Raw genomic sequence first — 23,849 nt, 5'->3', positions numbered from 1 at the left:
GTAAAGTGTTTATTTTGCAGTATTTATTTGTGTGTGTGTGTGTGTGTGTGTGAGTTGTGTTAAAGGTTTATTTTGCAGTATTTATTTGTGTGTGTGTGTGTGTGTGTGTGTGAGTTGTGTTAAAGGTTTATTTTGCAGTATTTATTTGTGTGTGTTCAGTTGTGTAAAGTGTTTATTTTGCAGTATTTATTTGTGTGTGTGTGTGTGTGTGTGTGTGTGTGTGTGTGTGTTGAGTTGTGTATAAAGTGTTTATTTTGCAGTATTTATTTGTGTGTGTGTGTGTGTGTGTGTGTGTGTTGAGTTGTGTAAAGTGTTTATTTTGCAGTATTTATTTGTGTGTGTTCAGTTGTATAAAGTGTTTATTTTGCAGTATTTATTTGTGTGTGTTGAGTTGTGTAAAGTGTTTATTTTGCAGTATTTATTTGTGTGTGTTGAGTTGTGTATAAAGTGTTTATTTTGCAGTATTTATTTGTGTGTGTTGAGTTGTGTATAAAGTGTTTATTTTGCAGTATTTATTTGTGTGTGTTGAGTTGTGTAAAGTGTTTATTTTGCAGTATTTATTTGTGTGTGTTTTGAGTTGTGTGTTCAGTTGTGTAAAGTGTTTATTTTGCAGTATTTATTTGTGTGTGTGTGTGTTGAGTTGTGTAAAGTGTTTATTTTGCAGTATTTATTTGTGTGTGTTGAGTTGTGTAAAGTGTTTATTTTGCAGTATTTATTTGTGTGTGTTTTGAGTTGGGTAAAGTGTTTATTTTGCAGTATTTATTTGTGTGTGTTCAGTTGTGTAAAGTGTTTATTTTGCAGTATTTATTTGTGTGTGTGTGTGTGTGTGTGTGTGTTCAGTTGTGTAAAGTGTTTATTTTGCAGTATTTATTTGTGTGTGTGTGTGTTGAGTTGTGTAAAGTGTTTATTTTGCAGTATTTATTTGTGTGTGTGTTGAGTTGTGTAAAGTGTTTATTTTGCAGTATTTATTTGTGTGTGTGTGCGTGTTCAGTTGGGTAAAGTGTTTATTTTGCAGTATTTATTTGTGTGTGTGTGCGTGTTCAGTTGGGTAAAGTGTTTATTTTGCAGTATTTATTTGTGTGTGTGTGCGTGCGTGTTCAGTTGGGTAAAGTGTTTATTTTGCAGTATTTATTTGTGTTTGTGTGTGTGTGTGAGTTGTGTTAAAGGTTTATTTTGCAGTATTTATTTGTGTGTGTGTGTGTGTGTGTGTGTGTGAGTTGTGTTAAAGGTTTATTTTGCAGTATTTATTTGTGTGTGTGTGTGTGTGTGTGTGTGTGTGTGAGTTGTGTTAAAGGTTTATTTTGCAGTATTTATTTGTGTTTGTGTGTGTTGAGTTGTGTAAAGTGTTTATTTTGCAGTATTTATTTGTGTGTGTGTGTGTGTGTGTGTGTGTGTGTGTGTGAGAGTTGTGTTAAAGGTTTATTTTGCAGTATTTATTTGTGTGTGTGTGTGTGTGTGTGTGTGTGTGTGTGTTGTGTTAAAGGCTTATTTTGCAGTATTTATTTGTGTGTGTTCAGTTGTGTAAAGTGTTTATTTTGCAGTATTTATTTGTGTGTGTGTGTGTGTGTGTGTTGAGTAAAGGGTTTATTTTGCAGTATTTATTTGTGTGTGTGTGTGTGTGTTGAGTTGTGTATAAAGTGTTTATTTTGCAGTATTTATTTGTGTGTGTGTGTGTGTGTTGAGTTGTGTAAAGTGTTTATTTTGCAGTATTTATTTGTGTGTGTTCAGTTGTGTAAAGTGTTTATTTTGCAGTATTTATTTGTGTGTGTGTGTGTGTGTGTGTGTGTGAGTTGTGTTAAAGGTTTATTTTGCAGTATTTATTTGTGTGTGTGTGTGTGTGTGTGTGTGAGTTGTGTTAAAGGTTTATTTTGCAGTATTTATTTGTGTGTGTTCAGTTGTGTAAAGTGTTTATTTTGCAGTATTTATTTGTGTGTGTGTGTGTGTGTGTGTGTGTGTGTGTGTGTGTGTGTGTGTGTGTGTGTGTGTGTGTTGAGTAAAGGGTTTATTTTGCAGTATTTATTTGTGTGTGTGTGTGTGTTGAGTTGTGTATAAAGTGTTTATTTTGCAGTATTTATTTGTGTGTGTGTGTGTGTGTGTGTGTGTGTGTTGAGTTGTGTAAAGTGTTTATTTTGCAGTATTTATTTGTGTGTGTTCAGTTGTATAAAGTGTTTATTTTGCAGTATTTATTTGTGTGTGTTGAGTTGTGTAAAGTGTTTATTTTGCAGTATTTATTTGTGTGTGTTGAGTTGTGTATAAAGTGTTTATTTTGCAGTATTTATTTGTGTGTGTGTTTTATAGAGGTATGACACCGGCTGAGGCTGAGATGCTTTTCCTGGAAAATGCAAAGAAACTCTCTATGTACGGGGTCGATCTACATCATGCTAAGGTATGACTTGTGTTTGACGTGCATTTATAAGACCCACACAAACTGTGCGTGAGAAGGAGATTGTTTTTGTGTGTTGAGATCTGTGTTGAGATTTAAAGTTGAATTCAAGTTATAAAAATAGCGTATTTTTTACAAAAGTGTTTTAGATTTGGCACTCATGGGGCCCCCTGGTGGTGTACGGGCCCTACGCAACCTGCGCAGTCTGCGTATAGGAAGAATCGGCTCTGCGTGTATATGTATGTTTGTGAGTAAGTGTGTGTGCTCTGTATTGTGTTTGTTGTGATGTTTTGTCTTGTGTAGTGTTGCTCCTCTCATCATCAGCTTTCTTCTGCTCTGCTTTTGTTGTTCTGTTCAAAACTTCATGACACGAGAGGTCTCTCTCTCTCTCTCTCTCTCTCTCTCTCTCTCTCTCTCTCTCTCTCTCTCTCTCTCTCTCTCTCTCTCTCTCTCTCTCTCTCTCTCTCTCTCTCTCTCTCTCTCGCTCTCGCTCTCTCTGTCTCTCTCTCTGTCTCTCGCTCGCTCGCTCTCTCTGTCTCTCTCTCTCTGTCTCTCGCTCGCTCTCTCTGTCTCTCTCTCTCTGTCTCTCGCTCGCTCTCTCGCTCTCTCTGTCTCTCTCGCTCGCTCTCTCTGTCTCTCTCTCTCGCTCGCTCTCTCTGTCCCTCTCTCCCTCTCTCTCTCTGTCTCTCTCTCTCTCTCTCTCTCTCTCTCTGTCTCTCTCTCTCTCTCTCTCTCTCTCTCTCTCTCTCTCTCTCGCTCTCTCGCTCTCTCTCTCGCTCTCTCTCTCTCTGTCTCTCCCTCTCATTGCGGTTGATGCTCATTCAAGAGCTAGATTCTGATTGGCTCTTGCAATTCTCTCTCTCTGTCTCTCTCTCTGTCTCTCTCTCTGTCTCTCTCTCATTGCGGTTGATGTTCATTCAAGAGCTAGATTCTGATTGGCTCTGGCAACACGATACAATTCTCTCTCTCTGTCTCACCCACTCAGTGTTGTTGATGCTCATTCTATATCCTAGATTCTGATTGGCTCTTGCAGCACAGCACAACACAATTCTTTCTTTCTCTCTCTCTCTCTCTCTCTCTCTCTCTCTCTCTCTCTCTCTCTCTCTTTCACTGTCTGTCTGTCTCTCTCTTTCTCTCTCTCTCGCCCCTCCTCCGCTCTGACAGCTGGTTGGCCGGTTGCTTGAGCTCTTTGCAACTCTGCAGGAGAAGGTAAGATGATGCGCTGCTGCTATCTGCATGCGTGTGTTTTCATAGGTGCTGGATGTGTGTGTGTGTGTGTGTGCGCTGCACTGCAGTGTGTATGCACGCGTGTCGCTCTGCACTCGTGCAGCTTCTGTCTTTTTGTTTCGTCGCATCATCTCAAACACAAGCATGAAAACTCACTGCAGAGAATTCATGATGTCACGTTTCTCCTGCTGAGTCATGCCGACAGTGCGCGTGTCCGTGTGTTGTTGATCAGTAATGATGTATTGATTTGTGATTGGTTCAGGATTCAGAGGGGGTGGAGATTATGCTGGGAGTGTGTTCCAGCGGTCTCCTCATCTACAGAGATAAACTGCGCATCAACCGCTTCGCCTGGCCTAAAATCCTCAAGATCTCCTACAAGAGGAACAACTTCTACATCAAAGTCCGACCAGGAGAGGTGAGAACATCTGTGTGTGCGGTATCACCCATGATCATCATTCACTGATCTAATAAATCTGATGGTGACGTCACTTCTGAAGTTCTGAAAACAATCATCATCTTCTGATCTAGCTTGAACAGTTTGAGAGCACGATCGGCTTTAAACTGCCCAATCACAGAGCAGCAAAGAGACTCTGGAAAGTCTGTGTGGAGCATCACACCTTCTTCAGGTGAGAGAGAGAGAGGGATTAAAAACAGTGCTTTTATTTGCCATCACTGTGTGGTAACAGGAAATAAATGTTGTATTATTGTAACATATTACACGGCTCGTATTCCCAGATAACAACCTCTCGAGACTAATAACACACGGTCACCCGGATGCTACAAATCAATTTGAACGTTTTTATAAAAAATGAATTATAAATATGTCTTCTAATAGCATGGGTTCTGAAAGAACAAGACTGAACGTCTCATGTAAAAATACATATTTAATAACAAATATACAGAACCATGTTTGTGTTTCTCTGGGTCTTATGTAAAGGATTTTAGGGTCAGAGAAAGATCCATTAAAGACATTTTTACTTTTACATTTTTGAGATGGATGATGATGATGATGATGATGTGATGATGTTCTTCAGGCTGGTGTCTCCTGAAGCCCCTCCCAAAAAGTTCCTGTCACTGGGCTCAAAGTTTCGTTACAGCGGCCGAACTCAAGCTCAGACGCGTCGAGCCAGCGCTCAGATCGCACGCACCGCTCCTCAGTTCCAGCGCACGAGCAGCAGACGACACACGGTGGCTCTCGGCATGGACAGCGGTATTACGTCATAACAACACGAGCATCATGTGACCTGTCGCCTCCGATGAAAAGTGTGACTGATGAATTGTGTTTTCTGTCAACAGCACCAGTGGCGGTCAATCGTGACAATCCTCCCGATGCTGAGGATGACCCTATCACCGTGGGAACCCCGGACAAGAATGCTGAAGAACTGAACTCTGTGGAGGAGAATAAAACAAGCCACGACGAATCAGAACAAGCCCCGCCCACTTCTGTTAACAAGGTAACAGTCTGTTGTTGTTTGATTATGTTCCCGTCAGCTGTGTTTCGTTCGACTTTCAGAACGCAGTGCATTCTGGGATCTCGTCCTCTGACTTCGTGTACACTTAACTGTGTTCCTCTGTTCTTCTTCCGATCACACCGTGTTTCATGTTTCCCTTCACACCCTCATTCTGTTTCTCACACCGCTGTCATCATCAGTCGTGCGCGTACTCATCCGATCCGTTGGGCTCCGAGCTCTCCCTCCCATCCTCTCCCGTCTCATCCACGAAGGTCCGGCGGAGACGCAGAGGAAGCGGTCGTCAGCGTGCCGCCTCCGTCAGCCCGGTCAAGACCACGGCGGGTTGCCGACGGCGACAGGCCCGGGCGGATCGTAAAGCGGCTCTGCTGGAGGAGCGAGCGCTCCTGCTGTCCGCCCGTAAACAGAGACTGGATCAGAAGCGCGGCACGCTCTTCTCTTTCTCTCTGCATCTGCCCGACCTCTCCTCACTCCTGGACGATGACGGATACCTGTCGTTCCCGGACCTGACGGAGCTGCGCTTCCTGCCCGAGAGTTTACATCACTTCATGCCCATTAAATCTCCCTCTCTCATTCCCTGCTTCCTCTTCATCTTCTTCTTCCTGCTGGCCACGTCTTTCTCCGTGCCGTACGCCCTCACGCTTTCCTTCCCGCTGGCGCTGTGTCTGTGTTATCTGGAACCCAAAGCGGCGGCGCTGAGCACGTCTCTCAACCAGAGTTTTCAGGACAGCTCAGATGAGGAGGTGTGTGTCATCTGACTTCACTCGTGTTCTTCTCATCATCAGTCTTTGGAAAGAGTGAATGTGTGTGAAGTTGAGTTCATAGATTTATCATCTCTACATGTCTTCAGAGTTTAGAAAGGAACTTCTCATGAGTTGCGTTTCTTTGTGTTGGGTCACATCTTCACGGGATGTTCATCACCTACATCATCACAGTCTGAGTGACATCATGACATTTAAACCAAACATTTCTTTCTTTTATTGCTGTAATGTTGTGGAAACCTTCTTGGATTACAGACTGACAGCGATCAAACTGACTTTGCTTGTGATGACAACACAACTGCAACTGAGGTCTGTGTGCGTGCGTGTGTGCATGAGTTTGTTTGTGCGATTGTGTGTGTGTTTATGTGTGTGCCTGCATGTGTCTGTGTAAGTGCATGGGTCTGTGTTAGTGTGTGTGCATGCTTTTGTGCGCGTGTGTGTGTGCGCGCGCAAACATGCATGCTTTTGTGTGTGTGCATGGGTTTGTGTGCGTGCGTGCGTGCATGAGTTTGTTTGTGCGATTGTGTGTTTGTGCTTTTGTGTGTGTGTGTTTATGTGTGTGCCTGCATGGGTCTGTGTTAGTGCGTGCATGCTTTTGTGCGTGTGTGTGTGTGTGTGTGTGTGTGTGCGCGCGCAAACATGCATGCTTTTGTGTGTGTGTGCGTGCATGAGTTTGTTTGTGCGATTGTGTGTGTGTATGTTTGTGCTTTTGTGTGTGTGTGTTTATGTGTGTGCCTGCATGTGTCTGTGTAAGTGCATGGGTCTGTGTTAGTGCGTGCATGCTTTTGTGCGTGTGTGTGTGTGTGTGCGCGCGCAAACATGCATGCTTTTGTGTGCGTGCTTGCGTGCACGAGTTTGTTTGTGCGATTGTGTGTATGTTTGTGCTTTTGTGTGTGTGTGTTTATGTGTGTGTCTGTGTAAGTGCATGGGTCTGTGTTAGTGCGTGCATGCTTTTGTGCGTGTGTGTGTGTGCGCGCGCAAACATGCATGCTTTTGTGTGTGTGTGCGTGCATGAGTTTGTTTGTGCGATTGTGTGTGTGTATGTTTGTGCTTTTGTGTGTGTGTGTTTATGTTTGTGCCTGCATGTGTCTGTGTAAGTGCATGGGTCTGTGTTAGTGCGTGCATGCTTTTGTGCGTGTGTGTGTGTGCGCGCGCAAACATGCATGCTTTTGTGTGTGTGCACGGGTTTGTGTGCGTGCGTGCATGCATGCGTATGTGCACATGCGTACTTTGTGTGTGTGAGAATGCATGGGTGTGTTTGTGCATGCTTTTGTGTGCGTGTATGTTTGTGTGTGCATGTGCATGCATGCGTGTGTGTGAGTGTGTGTGTTTATTTGTGCCTTCTTACCAGTTCCACAACTGTACAGATATTTTGTGAAGGCTTCATGACATTAGAATCAGAATGAACTTTTACAAGCTGTACTGTATAAACGTATTCATGTCAGTACTGATGTTTCAAGCCTTCTCCTCAGCCTCTGTTTGAATGTGAAGTGTTAACACAAGGTTTGTGTGTGTGTGTAATATACGTGTCGCTCTCTCTGTGCTGATTATAGTCCGACTCTGAGGACGACTGTGAGATAAAGGCACAGGTATAATCTTCTCTTTCATCATGTCTTGTGATCATCATCAACATCATCACTCTCACACATTGTGATGTAGTGTTGTTCTGCTGGTGATGAGGTCACAGCTCTGTGTGTGTGACATCATCATTATCATCAGCACCTCTTGTTTGTTTGGGTTTTATCAGTGATCCGTCATGTTTACTGAAGTTCTCTTGTCTGAATGTGTTTATCAGACACTGTATTGTGTTGAGGATCACAGGCATGACAAACGTTAGATCTGAACCGCTCACACTGACTGTCCTGGAAACACCATCAGGCTTTTGTTTTTGTGAAACGTTTGCGTGCGTTGGCTAGTCGAGCATGATTTCTGCATGTCCACGTGCCGTGTGCTTCACTTGTCTCCTTATAACCCAGTGTTGTGTTATGTTTGTGTGTGTAGATGTCAGAGGAGGTGAAAGCTGATGAAGCCGAGGATGTTTCAGTAAAGCAGGAGCCTGACACTGATGCCGTGAGTTTATTTCTTTTCTTAAAGTTTTCTTTTCTGCCTTCAATGAATAAACACGGCTGATGTGGAGATGTGTTTGGTTTGTGCTTCACTACATTTTCATCTTTTATTGAATTCTCATTGCCACATTTAATGAGATTAAAGACATCATGGAAGGATTGGCTTTATATTGATTTATTAGTCTGTGTCATGACAAATAATGCCACCAATCTTCACGCTCCTAAATCCTCTTTACTTTCATGATGGAAAGTTGAATATCATTTTTTTTAAATGATGCAGAAAGTCCGTCACAGAAGTGTGAGTATGTCTGCAGGAGCTCATGCTGATGCCGTTATGATTGTTTTTGTAAATCTTATATTGTGTCTGAAGACGTCTTCCCCGCCGCACGCTTATGAAAAGCCTTGTGTGTTCAGACATCAAATGCGTTTTTAAGATGAATCTCATCTGGCTGTGCGATGCAGTTCAGTATCTCTTTAGACTGTCTGAGAAAGCGTCTGAGACGTTAATGAGATTCAAATGAGCTCGACTCTCTTTATCTGTGGGTTCTCATCACAAATAATAATCTGACAAATGTTATATATCACAAAGCTCTCAACATCTCACACGTGTTGAGTTTAATGACACAGATCAGACGTCATGACTGGGTGAAACTGAACCGATGTGTGGTACCGAGAAAACATTCAACTCTTTGTGTTCGCTTTGGATAAAAGCGTCTGCTAAATGACTAAATGTTCATCAGATCAAGACCTCAAAGACTGATGCTGTTCTTCTGTTCTCGTCTTCATGTTTCTTATGGTGCAGATTTGTCTAGTCTTGTTGACATGTGAATGTTGTTAACTTGTATTGTTTTCATCATTTTAAAAGTAAAATCTGCTGTCTTTATATCTCACTGTAAGGGCTGTCACAATTGTTAAATAATCGCAATTATTTCAGAAAAACCACAATTGATCTGCACTCGCTGTGAAATTTCTTCATCATTTGAGTTTTATCAGACTTGTCAGTTTTGTGTTGATTAGTTTTATGAAAGTGATTCCAGATTTGCTTCATCTACACAGCAAGACGACATCATCCTCACATCTCAGTCTTTTCTGTTAAGGTTACTCTATAGGGTTACCAGTTATTTACAGAATTTCACATTTCTAAATGTGTCTATGTTTTAACTGTAATAATTGTAATAAATCGTTACAATTGTCAAATTTGCAATGATTTAACAGACAATTAATCGGTGCAACCGCAACGATTTAACAGACAATTAATCGGTGCAACCGCAACGATTTAACAGACAATTAATCGGCGCAACTGCAACGATTTAACTGACAATTAATCGGCGCAAGCGTAACGATTTAACAGACAATTAATCTGCGCAACCGCAATGATTAAACAGACAATTAATCGGCGCAACCGCAACGATTTAAGACAATTTATCGGTGCAACCACAACGATTTAACCGTCAATTAACCGGCGCAACTGCAACGATTTAACAGACAATTAATCGCCGCAACAGCAATGTTTTAACAGACAATTAATCGCCGCAACGATTTAACAGACAATTAATCGGTGCAAGTATAACGTTTTAACAGACAATTAATCGGGCAACCGCAACGATTAAACAGACAATTAATCGGCGTAAGCGTAACGATTTAACAGACAATTAATCGGCGCAAGTATAACGATTTAACAGACAATTAATCGGCGCAACTGCAACGATTTAACTGACAATTAATCGGCGCAAGCGTAACGGTTTAACAGACAATTAATCTGCGCAACCGCAATGATTAAACAGACAATTAATCGGCGCAACCGCAATGATTAAACAGACAATTAATCGGCGCAACCGCAACGATTTAAGACAATTTATCGGTGCAACCACAACGATTTAACCGACAATTAACCGGCGCAACTGCAACGATTTAACAGACAATTAATCGCCGCAATGTTTTAACAGACAATTAATCGCCGCAACCGCAACGATTTAACAGACAATTAATCGGTGCAAGTATAACGTTTTAACAGACAATTAATCGGGCAACCGCAACGATTAAACAGACAATTAATCGGCGCAAGCGTAACGATTCAACAGACAATTAATCGGGCAACCGCAACGATTAAACAGACAATTAATCGGCGCAAGCGTAACGATTTAACAGACAATTAATCGCCGCAACCGCAATGATTTAACAGACAATTAATCGGCGCAAGTATAACGATTTAACAGACAATTAATCGACGCAAGCGCAACAATTTAACAGACAATTGATCTGCATAACCGCCATTATTTAACAGAGAATTAATCGCCACAACCGACATTATTAATAGACAAACAATGGCCATAATCGCAATTATTCAATAGACAATTAATCGCCACCCAAATTTTATAATCGTGACAGCCCTACTGTTCATCTATTCATCCCTCCAGTCGGCTTTGTCACTTTCAGAGTTGTTGCAACATCAAATCATGTTGATCTTAGACTTCAGCCGCTGTCATGTGCAGCACATTCCTGGTGTTACGCCACAGAAACAATCATCTGCAGGAAGAGAGCGGGATGTTGAGTGAATCCTCTTGTGTGTGTCAGACTGTAGTTGGGTTACAGGAGCAGTCGTCTCCTTCTGAATGTCATGAGGAGCAGACGGAGGAGAGGGAATTGAAGACACAACAGTGTGGACTTCGGAGAGTTTTGTCTCCGTCTTGTGGTGATAAAGAGAAATATCTGCTGGCTCTGAATGAGGCTATAGCGATGGGCAGACGCTCCTGCGTCGAAACAGAAGAAGGACGTTCTCCTTCAGACAGAAGATGTGTTAAAGTCATGTTAGTGAAGCAGGTGGCCCGGGCGGTGCTGTTGGAATGTAGATGCTCGGATCAGAGCGACGAGAGGCCGGTGATGGGCCATCAACAACATGATGATGTGAACGAAGCGTCCGTTTATGTTCAAGAGAAGTCTGTGAGCTCTGAAGACCACCTGGACGATCAGTCGGTCGTGTCTCCACAGGACGTAGAGGAGGTGAAACAGGAAGTGCACTGTCCTTGTGTATCTTGTGTGTGTGTGTGGCATCGCCGTGTGTTTCTACGTCTCACGACAGCTCTCATGATGGCATCAGAGACTTCTATCATTGAGATCTGTGTTTTTATATCTGTAATGCACTGACACACGCATGAACACACATCTGCACATGTCAACAGCTGGAGTGTTGTTTGAGCGATTGGTTTTATGAGACAGAAGAGACCGTGTTCAGAGACAGCGTTTATTGCTGCTGTGTTTTGTGTTGTCTGACTTCACGACAGCACAGATTCACGTCTGCATGTTTGTCTTCTGCCTCATTGGGGAAACGCACAGTTACATGCGTGAAACCTTTGATCCGATATCAACCCTGAGCCATCACGTCACATACTTTTCACCCGCTGTTCTCTAGCATCATCGGTTTTCCTTGACACTCATCATATAATCTGATGAAGAGAATTGTGGTGATTTGCGATGATGTTGATGTGATTGCAGATGGAGGAATCCGCTCAGGATGAGCAAGTGAAAGCGATTCCTGTGGTTCACACTGAGACAAAGACCATCACGTATGAATCCTCAGAGGTAACACAAACACGCACATTCTCACGGGACACGTGTGGACATTCAGTCACGTGATGATAACACACCACACATCTGTCTGTGTGCAGGCCGATGCCAACGGAGACTCTGGTCCAGGAGTTCTCATGAGCGCTCAGACCATAACATCAGAAAACAACAACACAACCACCACCACACACATCACAAAGGTCTTACTGGCAGTTCACATTATTGTTTTTCAATTCAGATGTTATAAGGATTTCATTAGTCTTGTTGTGTGAATTCGTGTGGTGTTTTCTCTCCGTGTGTCAGACGGCGAAGGACGGCATATCAGAAACACGCATTGAAAAGAGAATTGTTATCACGGGAGACGCAGACATGGATCACGATCAGGTAAAGTACAAATAAACCAGCTGGTTATCTTCGGATACACAAGGAACTTAAATATTCAGCTGTTCTGGGATCTGTTAATAACCCTGATTCATAATAACATCAACTATAATTCATTGATCAAAATAACACAATTACTGATGACAGCTAGCATTATTATTACTTTCAGTTTTGAAACCGAACTGGTTTCATTCTTAGAAACACATCACATGTGGTCAGGGATGGGCAGTATTCATGATACATGTATATTAAATTGATATTTTTAATACAACATATTATTTAGCAATTTGTTTTTGATAGGGTTGATGAAAATAGCGTCATGTTTTGTATCAAAACTCTTTAGTGAGGGTTTTTTGTAGGAAGTCTACATGATGACGTGAAATTGTGGCCTCTGATTGGTTGTTTGCCCAGACTTGAAAACAGAAAAGATTTCTAACACTTAATGTTAATCATTGTATTATTGGTAAAATGCTAAAATGTTTTTTTAAACTTCCAAACAGGTGTCCAATGATGATAAATAAATGAAGAGTTTGTTTAAAAGATTAGATACTCTTTTTTTTATGTTTTTTATTGTGCATTATGCAATTGAAGCCAATCAAACTGTAGTTGGTTTGTTTAGATTTAAGCCATAATAAATAAAATAATACACAATAAAAACATGATATTTGAATGATTTTTGAACCAAACTCTTCATATGTCTGATAGTCTGATAATGTGATCTGTGTAGGATGATCATGATTTTGCACACCATTGCAAGAACGACTGCCTGACACTTGTTATTATATGGCAAAGTAAGCCCTTCGCTATCAGATAACTCAATAAGGAGTCATTGACAAACTGTAAAACATTAAACCGATGGTTACTTCAAACCTGACACATGTCTACACCAACACGACACGACGACGGCTTGTTCTTAAAGGGAGTTGCCAAAGTTAACAATCAAAGGCGAGCTAGCATGATTATTGTCTTTTATGGCGTTGTGTCACGTCTTTATCTGGGAGATCACAGTGATATGCCAATATTTGATCTGTTTACTGTTTGCATCACATGAGAAAAGCTGTTGCTATCAAACACTGTTTACTTGGGGTTAGATTAAATAGGCCAATTCATTGATGGAAGGTTTGCCAAAACAATTCATGCTACCTCGTAGAAGTATTTTGAAATACTGTAGCTTGTTTTGTTACGTGGCTTCTGTATTTTCTAGCTTGTATTGATACACATCAAATGAAGATATATTTTATTTTAAAACACATTTTGATGTGATGTGAGGTGATAAAAACACTCATTACTGATTCTCTCCGATCTGATGTGTGTTAATAATGGAGAGTTTCATGTCTGTTATAGTTCATGTGTTTGTAGAGATGTATTTATGCTTTTTGTGTGTGAATTGTGACATTGGTTGCGTGACGATGATGATGACGGTGGTGTCGGTGTTGGTTGGGTTTGCGTCTCAGGTTCTGGCTCAGGCTATTAAAGATGTTAAAGAGCAGCATCCTGACATGTCTGTGACTAAAGTGGTGGTTCATAAAGAGACTGAGCTCTCCACTGAAGCGCAGGTAAGCGCAGGTGTTTCTCTTCTTTCATGCGTGTTGTGCTCTCTGCATGACTCCAGCTCTTGTGGGTTATATGAGTGAAACTGACTGATGCTTTCATGTTTGCTGAGCACATTGAGAGTGAACTTAACCCTTGTGACATAAGCACGCGTGCAGTCAGAAGATGCAAATCACTTCTAATTAGGGCTGTGTGATATTGAGGAAAAATGCGATAGAATGCTAAATAATGCGATATTCGATATGCGATACGATATTTATTTTTCTAAAATCTATTTAAATTGTATTCAAATATATGAAAGAAATGATATAACCAATATATATTTTACATTGTTTGAGGAAAAATAAAGCATCACCACATCTTCTGAAAGTGAAGAGCCATGTTTTACTGTCGCATTCAACAAATCTGACATATTGTGAACAAACTAAAATAAATGTAAAAAATGTCACTTCACGAGGAGGATTGTTGATTGACTTGCGTCAGAGAACGAGCACACGCTGCTATCACATATAAACATCCTCCTGACACATAGATACTATACTATCAGCATCCACATAAAACTTTCACCGGACAAAACTTTTCCAAAAATGAAATAGCTCATTTATCGCAAACCATTGTGATGTGCACATGTGCGATATTTGGATATATTGCACAGCCCTACTTCTAAACATCATCAGAACACTCTTCAGGATTTCTCTTTGACCTGTAACTGCTACAGCTGGCTTTAAATCTCTTCAGTGCTAAAACGCTTTCCTTACTAACAAGTTCAAGTAAACAAAACTACTGTCGTCTGTTGTGGTAATACCATCGATATAAAGAACTACAACCTGAATACGGAAAAAGTTGGGACGTTTTTTTAATTTGATTTCAATTTCAAATCACATCAGCCAATATTTTATTCACAATAGTACATAGATAACACAGCAAATGTTTCAACTGAGAGATGTTACACGTTTATCCACTAAATTAACTCATTTAAAATGTAATGCCTGCTACAGGTCTCAAAACAGTTGGGACGGGGGCAACAAATGGCTAAAAAAGCAAGCAAAGATTCAGCTGGGAGAACATCTAGAGACTAATGAAGTGAATTGATATCAGTTCTGTAACATGATTAGATATCAAAGGGAAGTCTTCGCCTCGCAGAAGTAAAGATGGGATAAAGGTTTTAGAGCAACATATGCGTCCCTCCAAACGACGTCTATTTCAGAGAAGGCCTTGTATACTTCAGCAGGACGATGCAAAACCACATACTGCAGCTATAACAACAGCATGGCTTCGTCGTAGAAGAGTCCGGGTACTTAATTGGCCTGCCTGTAGTCCAGATCTTTCACCTATAGAGAACATTTGGTGCATCATTAAATGAGAAATACGTCAAAGACGACCACAAACTCTTCAGCAGCTGGAAACCTATAAAAGGCCAAACTCCAGCCACTCATAGCCTTAATGTCCAGACGTCTTCAAACTGTGTGGAAAAGAAAAGGAGATGCTACAGCATGGTAAACAAGACCCCGTCCCAACTGTTTTGAGACCTGTAGCGGGCATTACATTTTAAATGAGTTAATTTAATGGATAAACGTGTAACATTTCTCAGTTTAAACATTTGCTGTGTTATCTATGTACTATTGTGAATAAAATATTGGCTCATGTGATTTGAAATTCCTTTAGTTTTCATTTTATAGACGACAGTGGACCTTTCCAAGATGGCGGACGCGTCTTCGTGCCTGGAGCCCTCGAATGAGGCATCTATGTATTTATATTTATGCGTACAACAGAAGACATTACACCAGAATCTACCGTTGAATATAATGTCTGCTGTTATTCATGGGGAATCAAGCCGGAACATTTGAGCAGTAATGTTGAGCAAAGGCTTTGCTTGTTTGAGGTCATTTAGAGCAAGTAAACAGATTCCTGTGTTATTATAACTGATGATGACGAGTGAACTGCACTTCTATATGAGAACACAGGTTGGTCAGCGACTTGTTTAATATTGTGAATGGAGTGTATGAGGTTAACCGGCGACATTGTTTCAGGAATCTAATAACATCTACATGATTCTGTGATGTAAGAGAGCATCAGACAGTCTCAACATTAACAGCTGATGAACGTTTATTATTGCTTGAGATCATCAGTCATCATTTTATATGATCCGTTGCATTGATTATGAAATGTCTGTCTGTACCCAGAATCCCTTTCAGCATCAGTCTGTGACTCTTGTGCGATTGTCACGTGTGTTGTGTGTCAGGAGCTTGCAGAACAAACACAATGTGTTTCATGAAGTCATGTAGTGTCGTCTTGACTCGTGTGTACATGTGATGGACAGAGAGATGTTATATCGCTGGACAAATGGTGTTGCGGTTGTGCTGGATGTGTGAGTGATGTTAGAAGTCCAACTAAACTCGTGTCTAACACATCTGCCGTCGCAACACGTGTTTCTCATGTGCATTTGCTGTGGGGGGGTACATGACTTCATGTTTCTCTGTCGCTCTGGCATGTTAATCCTGTGACGTTCGTCCCATCACACCGCTCGCATCTCATTTCACTGGCTCATGTTTTCAGATCACATCAGCAGCCCTGTAAAAACTCTTGAACTGATTCATCTTTCTGTGTTTGTGTTGTTTAGGAATAACCTTTCCATCAGGACCTTTGACCTCAGACGACACAAGAGGTCAGTCACATCACGGGGAGAGCAGAGACCTGCGGTCAGACGATTGCAAACAAACAAAAAACATCTTTGACTGCCTTCAAATATCAGATTTATCACGACGATTTCAAGTGTTTGATTTCATCCTCTGGAGTGTGTTTATAGTCCAGCGCGTCTCGTGTAAACACAACATAAAGAGGAAAAATACCAACGATCTTTTGCATGAAGAAAATGAGGCAAATGCTGGTTACTGTAATGAATCCTTTTACTTTCATTTCCATTCTTTTGATCCTTGTTCTGATTCACGTGTGCATAAATCAAACCCTAACCTTGATATGATGTTATAATTTAAATTATGTTTTTATTTTTTCACATGACAGGAAATGAGGTGAAGAGGATTCTGTATTACGGTTGTTGAGAATTTTCTGCATTCACATATAATTTGAATATTATGTCTGTAAACAGATATTATTTGGTGTCTTTGTTTGGATTTTGGAGTGAAACTAGACGAGAGTTCTCAAGAGTGTCATTTATAAAATATAAACAGATGTGCCATATTGAATGATGCTATGGCAAAAATCATGTGAACGTATCTGTTGTTTTTAAGCCCATTATTACAATATTGAAGCTTAAACAAGGTTCCTTTTCAGATGATTTGTAATTGAAAGTATTTGATCACAGTTCTGCTGTGTGTTAGCGAGTAATGAGTGTTAATGAGTGATTTTAAGGACTCATAAAGGTTTATTTTTGGCACCGTGTTCAGAGAACGAGCCGGTTGAGCTTTGGTACTAACACACGCGTGTATGAAACACTAGTCTCGACCTTTGACCTGTCATACCTTTCATGCCATATACCTGACCCACACACACAGAGAAAATGTGACGTCCAAACAGTGAGACTACAGCCGTGTGATTTCTTGTTTGTATTTTGGAATAAAATATTGTTGAAATCGGCACAATTTGTGTTTTTTGCTCATTTGAATTGTTGATTTTGAAGTATTTTAGTTCTGGGACATTATCCATAGTAGGAAACAAAATATTGTATTTTTTTGTTCTATTGAACACACAATGAGATATTTTGAAGAACTTAGGAAAACAGAGTTCTTGGGCACGTTTGATTACTATTTTATTTAGACATATTTACATATTAAGAAGAATGAAATATGTGTTTTACTCACATGGCCTATGTTCATAACATGTTACAGCTTATTCTTCTTCAGCGGTCCTGTTGAGACTTGAGTACCTCACTGGAATAACATGTGTCATTCTTTGTATGTGACATGCGCAAAAGCTAATTGCAAAAGCTGATGCTGTGCAAAGCAACGACAACCTTGATGGAATGTGTTTCAGGAGTTTGCCCTTGCACATAAAAGGAATAATAATTGTTTAATTATAATGTGGCGTGCTGTCTGGGGAGAGGTCTTATGTCTGGCCCACGGTGTGGAGTCGGACTAGTGGAGGGATGCTGAAAACAGTCAAGAGAATAAAGGTCAGTCGGCTTTATAGGACAGATGATGTCATAGCTGGTGACCCTTTTAGAAATGAAGAGAACGCAGATAGGTCCACATGTCCAGGTCGTTGACGGCACGATGACAGCTGAAATATTTGGCAATGTAGTCAGGATGTAGGGGTTCATCTCTCTTTTTTCCTGAAACACATCAAATTCATTCATTATAAGATTTTTATGATTTATTTTGCTGTTTTGTATGTGTCTTGTGGGAGATAAGATACTGTTTTCACTCCATAGTTTAGTGTTTAATGTTCCTTTATCTTTGAGATTTAGAGAAGTTTGTTATATTTGTAGGTTTTGTGGTTATCAGTGTAGTCAGTGGTTATGTTTTTAACTTGTTGACTTCATACTGTCTCTTGTTAGAGGTAAAAGAAAACATTAACATGCGTTGCCAGATAGAAACCAAAATAGACAAAAGAAAGAAATAGAATTACATACATTTCAATGTTTTCAGTGCTTTTTTGTTTTCTGTTTGTTCAAGATCTATACACAATTTGTCATTAATAAAATGTGAAAAATGTGGTTTACATTGAGGTCACTTTTTCTTATGTTAATGGCATTTTCCTAATAGCATAAACAAATGTATAGTATGTTGTTGTTTACAGTTCATATTCTTATTTTCTGTATAAAAAGCACATCAAATATACACATTTCTATCATGCGTTCCAGTTTTCTGTTAATATAGAATTCAATATCTTTCCAAAATAATCTTGAGTTAATACAATGAAAACAAAGATGCAAAATGGTTTCTCTTTCTTGACCACAAAATTCACATTTATATGCAATATTACGCTTAAATCTTTCGTGCTTAGCAGGATTCATTATATGCCGTATTTTGTAAAACACTTCCTTCATTTTGTTATTGATACAAAACCTTTTTGTCAGTTTCCAAGAGATATTAGGCTTGTTTGAGATGAGCAGAATCTGCGCAGAACCGATCACCGGTGATCACCGCGAGCTGCATGCCGGTTAGAAAAGTGTCCGAATTACGTCCGCCTTGCTCTGACGTCATGACGTGTGCCAAAAAACTCTCGCGACGGCGAGGCGGCTGTGTCGGATTGAGCAGTCGAGCGCAGTTGCTCTCCTCCGACTGCGCTGTTCAAAAGCATGATGGGAAACGACTGACTGACGACACAGCTTCAAGCTCATTGGCTGAGAATGTCAACTGATGCATTTTCTCTTCATTCTAAGAATTAGATTACACATCTGTTTATTTATATTTACATGCAAACTAAACAAAAACAAAACACGCCTAGTGAAGTTAAGAATAAGGACATGTGTTTATTTTATATTTCTCTTCATTAGAATTCTTCCTTGTTGTAATTTTCTCTTTATTCTATTGTATGTTTGTGTGAATTAATAAATGAATCCATTAAAAATATACATGCACACATACATATCTAAATGGACTGTTTAGTCATTATGCCTCATCTTTGTGTGCTTTCATCTGAGAAGTGTCTGGGTCTTAAAACAAGGGAAGAAATTCTGAAGAATGTGTATTTCGATTACATCCACTTCGTCTGCGATAAAAAACGCGACCGCGATCTCCTCCACTGTTCACGTTTGCAGGCGAGTAAACAGCGAGATTCACGAAGTGTCCGACTTCAAAGGTGTTTTCTGACTCCTCCCCTCATATACTGCAGCCGCCTCCTCTCACCTACAGTACATGCGCATCTCACACAAGCCTGATGTCTGATGTCTCTCTGAGGAGAAATGTGTGAGACGCAAACAAACTTCTGCCGAATGATCTCATGTTAATGTTTGAAGTTTGCTTGAAATGTGTGTCTACACTGATTGGATCAATCTAGCACATTTTATAGCTGATTCAAGCACACTACGAAGTGCAACTACGAGCCAAGTATACTCCGAACGAAGCTTTTAATCATTTTTTATATCAACCATTACATTTTCTACTAGAGAAAACTATAATTCTTGATATCAACAATGGAATTTCTATTAGTAACAATTGCTATTTGTGATGTGAGTAATTACATTTGCTCTAAAAATGTGAATTCTTGATATCATCACTGCCCAATGTGTTTAATTACGTGGTGAATTTCAATATTTTACATGGCAAATATTATATTCATAAACAAAAGTTTGTAAAATCTGCACTTAACTGCAATTTATTTTTGTTAGAATTTGATAACTTAAAAAAATCTCTTTTGCTCATAAACAACCAAAAAAATGTAAAGTTGTTAAATTTTATGCAGACGTTTTTTTCAATTTAATATCCCGTCTATTTTTATGTATAATTATATATATATATAGATATATATAATTTTTTGTGGATTTAGATTGTGTCCATAGGAAAGAGGAGAAATACTCGCTGTTATTTTCTGTATTTATTTATTTTCTTTTTTTTCTTTATTATTTATTAATCCTTTTTTCCCTCTTTGTGTGATATGTATAATATTGCTTCTTTCAAAGATTTCTTTGAATAAAAATAAAAAAATAAGAGAGGAGTGCAGGGGGGGGGGAGCGTGGTTCAGGACGTCACGCCGACCAATGGCTGAGTGATGGTGACCACTGTTACCATGGCAACTGCTGCAGCTGTTTCTTTGGCTGATCTGAGCACCCAGAATGCACCTGTAGCATCACATGATCATCAGCGTCAAGTCGAACTGCTCTTTCCTTCAACAGACACAATCAAGTATTATTTCAGTCGCACAAGATCAAATCCCAGCCAGAGAATATTATTGCTCATTATTGCTCTCAGTTGGGTTTCATTTGCGTCTCAGATATTCCTCCTGAGAAAAAGAGATTGATGACGTCAGTAGATATTTTTCTGAGAAATAATTGACATGTTATTGTAAACTGAAGGAAGGCTGATATCTAATTGATGGCGAAGGTCTCACCAAAACAAACAAATAACGATGAAACAGACAATAATAAAACATCACAAACACATTTGTTCCAGGTTGTGAAGTTGGACACGTTGAGTTCAGATGTCAGGGCTCGTGATGTTTTATCTATGACACTTCAACAGTTGCTTTAATTGATTTGATACAAATATAAACACGAATAATAGAATAAAACAACATCATCATTGAATGTGTCATGATAACTGTATTATTCATAAAGTCCACAGGAAAACTGGTGGTTTTATTCTGTGATATTTTCTGACCTTCCCCTTTAAAGAGTCATCATTCATGAAAGACTCATCGCTTCATATCTGTCATCTCACTAGTGTGACACTTTATGAAGAGACCGTCTGTACATAAACGTTCTTTCACCGTTTACATACCTCAAATAAGACTAGTGAGGGATAATCCACAGCTAGCCATGTGTGAAAGGGCCAAGAACCACACGACGCAAAGCACATTTAAATCCTTTAACGCACGGCTAGCTGTGGATTCAGTTTATTAAGGGTGATGTTTTACGTTTGACAGTGTCAGCGAGGCTAAACTTGATCAGGATTATAACTGTAAGGATAAAACCCTGTTTCAAGTACAATCTATGAAGTGTGAATATGATGATCTACATTGACCACACAACTAATATCAGTTAGTGAGGAAAAGCACAAGTCTTCCTTCCTTTAGAGTCATTTAAAAATGTGGCTGAGGGACACACAAACATGTGATCGTGTTTAGTTCATCATTATATATCAGACGGGAAACAGACTTAGTTCATTACAAAAAGGGAAACGGTTCTCAGTGCAATAGGGGTCAGTGTGATATAGAATGGGCCATGTGTATTATTGTGGTTTGTACTGTGGTCGGTGTTTTCCTGTTTTCTATGTGTCCTCTGTTGTCCATTCTTTGTGTGTGTGTAGGCTGTATATAGTGTGTCTGTGTGCATTTATTAATTGGTGTGTATAATCAACCTGCCAAGAGGTCTGCAGATGGAAATTAGCCTAAGGCTATAATCTGACATATTTACATTTGTGAAAATGTTCATTAATATGTATTGTCCCATTTTTCTTTCAAATAAATATCATATCAGAGAGCCAAATAAAGAACACAGACTGAACGTCCTGTTTTTAATTTTTCACGTTTTATTTCTAGTATGAGACAGTAAAGACATCTGTGGAAATAAATGCTCTGTTTGGAGAGAAAGTACATGAATTATAACATTAATAAATGATAATAATTACAGTAATAAAACAGTCTGCATTGGTATTGTTAGGAACAGACAGAGAACAACTGTACAGAGGAAGGAGGCACCTGTGTCACCCGTCCAACTGTTGACATCACCGCTAAACAAACCGTGAAGTTGAAAGGTCTTAGCTGTGGCGTTTCGTGTTCAGTCGGATTAAAGATTTAAATGACCTTTGCAGTTCATAATAAAACTAAATGTAGTTTTGGGGGAGACAAACCTTCGTTAGAACTAAACTCGTCTTCGTCTTTCAGTTGATTCTGTATTTCTCATTCATCATTCCAAAAACAACCAGTTCATAGACGCAAGCACCCAACCCAAAACCAAGCAAAAGCGGAGTCTTTCTGTGTGTCTCGTGCTGATATAATGTGGCTCCAAGAGGCTCATGGGACGTTGGTTTTACACAAAGGGGCCCGTGATGCAGCTGCTGCTGGTCACGTCAACAGAAAGACTTTCTCATCAGGCTGTGTGTGATGGCTCGGGAGCGCTTGCCACGTCAGACCCCCCCGCCGACGTCTACAGGATGAACTTTGCCAGGAAGAATCCAATGAAGAGGGCTGCTATGACCACCAGGAGCGAGGGAAGCGAGCTGGCGCTGGACTCCCGTCCAATCAGAGAGTTGGAGTTAGACGTTCTATGGTCGCTTCGCTGGGTCTTTCGCAGTCTCAAACCTTCGTCCTGATAACAAGACACAAAACGTGATGAGGACGTAACGTACACTGAATGGATGACATGAATCTTCATTAGAACTAAGGCTGTGACAGTGGCAGTTTTTTTATTTCTTACGGACAAATTAACCACGGTGGTTGGGAAGTATAATTTATTTATACATCAATCTTATTATAATATGTGCGTGTAGCAACCACATGACAAGTGGAAGAGAAATATAGACCTTATTTAAATACGTTTCATGTCTGAAATAAATGAGGACTACAGCATATAAAACGTCAGTAAATAATGAAAACTTGAATAATATAAGAACGTTTAACATGAAATAATAAAGCTGATCTTCAGTCCGTGGCTGTTAAGCCTCACAGTCCTTAACAGTTCCGTTTAAACCGACCTTGTCTTTCCTATTCAGATTCAGACATAACAACTATCATGCTGATATTGTCTGGATGGAGGTGAGTACAGCTGCACTAAATGCGCATTCAGAAGATGTGCTCACAGCGCAAATGAATAGATATGTCTCTGTAGCCGTGGAAAGACCTGCGCTGCCTTTTGATTTTATGTATCTGTTCGTATCACAACAAGACCCATTGCAGAATAATTTAGTAATAATGAATGATTTCACAGCTGAAAGACACTTATATCTGTCGCAGTGACGTGCACTACCGCCGCTGACAGTTCACCACAGAATGGATTCAGATGAAGGTTGATTCACCTTTAACTGGCGGTTTTCTTCGCTCAGCTTGCCGACCTGAATCTGCAGACGCTTGCACTCGTCCACAATCTTCTTCATCTCAGAGTCGTCCAGAGCGCCGCTGACACTTTTAGGTGCTGACAGCCCGTCCGCTTTAGAAGAGTTGAGCGCCGGTGTCGCTTTAACCGCGTCAACATCATTCTGGAAAAACACACAAACAACTTCTGTCATTCTGTACTCTGATTCAAGAGAGATTTCTGTTGGAGCTGAATGATTCTTCTGCAGGAGGAGGAAGGTCATACGGGTTTAGAATAACACAGAATGAGACACAACCACATCTGACACAGGCCAATGGAAATCTGTCATAAGATTCATGACATCACAGAGAATAACATGTGCATTATGGGTAGAAACAGTGGGTGTTTTATAATGCTTAACTGCTTCTTGCTAACTTGACTGATTGGTCAATGACGGTCCAGTTTTTGATTGTTTCACACGCTCACTTCACTTACCACTTTATCGTTTTCAGACGGTAGCTCAAAGACACATCTGAGTTTGGAATCCATGAGGTCATCTGGTTTTGCCTCTTTCCACTGCAGATGAAAAACATGCGTTAAATTCATCAGACACATAATTCACACACACATCACGAGTAGGACTAAATAGACTATTTATGCCGCTTTTATGAACTTGAGTTTAGGTGAACTGTTGAGTGACATCATGAAGCAGAAGAGAACCACTGCTTTGGATAAAAGCGTCTGTTAAATGACTAAATACACACACACACACACACACACACACGTAAGGAGCGTTACCACGGTTTCTGGGTCTGTGAT

At 40.1% G+C, this 23,849-nt stretch overlaps 3 protein-coding genes across 13 annotated transcripts in view; 2 read left to right on the top strand and 1 right to left on the bottom strand.

Annotated features, from left to right (window-relative positions):
- LOC306892319 (protein 4.1-like) overlaps positions 1-16,997 on the top strand; it is a 33,357-nt gene extending 16,360 nt beyond the window's left edge. For 8 of the 11 annotated variants that reach the window (XM_079453343.1, XM_079453344.1, XM_079453347.1 and 5 more), the window contains exons 8-17: positions 2,299-2,386; positions 3,873-4,025; positions 4,139-4,236; positions 4,645-4,820; positions 4,907-5,064; positions 7,842-7,910; positions 11,399-11,485; positions 11,572-11,670; positions 11,774-11,854; positions 16,023-16,997. In XM_079453343.1, coding sequence (XP_079309469.1) covers positions 2,299-2,386; positions 3,873-4,025; positions 4,139-4,236; positions 4,645-4,820; positions 4,907-5,064; positions 7,842-7,910; positions 11,399-11,485; positions 11,572-11,670; positions 11,774-11,854; positions 16,023-16,028 — 1,015 coding nt within the window. In that variant the 3' untranslated portion in view covers positions 16,029-16,997. The remainder of the gene's footprint in view (positions 1-2,298; positions 2,387-3,872; positions 4,026-4,138; positions 4,237-4,644; positions 4,821-4,906; positions 5,065-7,841; positions 7,911-11,398; positions 11,486-11,571; positions 11,671-11,773; positions 11,855-16,022) is intronic. The other 3 variants (XM_079453338.1, XM_079453339.1, XM_079453341.1) reach the window with 2 other exon arrangements.
- On the top strand, positions 5,078-7,677 carry epb41l3b (erythrocyte membrane protein band 4.1-like 3b; the record flags this gene model as incomplete). The annotated part of the gene is made up of 4 exons (XM_079452543.1): positions 5,078-5,822; positions 6,096-6,149; positions 7,394-7,429; positions 7,636-7,677. Exons 1-4 carry the CDS (start codon positions 5,211-5,213, stop codon positions 7,675-7,677), a joined length of 744 nt encoding a protein of 247 aa, XP_079308669.1. The 5' UTR covers positions 5,078-5,210.
- A 4,511-nt stretch (positions 16,998-21,508) lies between the features above and the next one.
- vapal (VAMP (vesicle-associated membrane protein)-associated protein A, like) overlaps positions 21,509-23,849 on the bottom strand; it is a 6,397-nt gene continuing 4,056 nt past the window's right edge. Inside the window, exons 3-6 of the mRNA XM_079453381.1 lie at positions 23,829-23,849; positions 23,526-23,606; positions 23,035-23,214; positions 21,509-22,328 (exon numbers count right to left, since the gene is read on the bottom strand). The exon at positions 23,829-23,849 is cut by the window's right edge and continues 83 nt beyond it. Coding sequence (XP_079309507.1) covers positions 22,167-22,328; positions 23,035-23,214; positions 23,526-23,606; positions 23,829-23,849 — 444 coding nt within the window. The 3' untranslated portion in view covers positions 21,509-22,166. The remainder of the gene's footprint in view (positions 22,329-23,034; positions 23,215-23,525; positions 23,607-23,828) is intronic.

The sequence above is a fragment of the Barbatula barbatula genome (assembly GCF_947034865.1).
Source record: "Barbatula barbatula genome assembly, chromosome: 3".
Taxonomy (NCBI): domain Eukaryota; kingdom Metazoa; phylum Chordata; class Actinopteri; order Cypriniformes; family Nemacheilidae; genus Barbatula; species Barbatula barbatula.
This window is presented reverse-complemented; position numbering and strand designations above follow the sequence as displayed.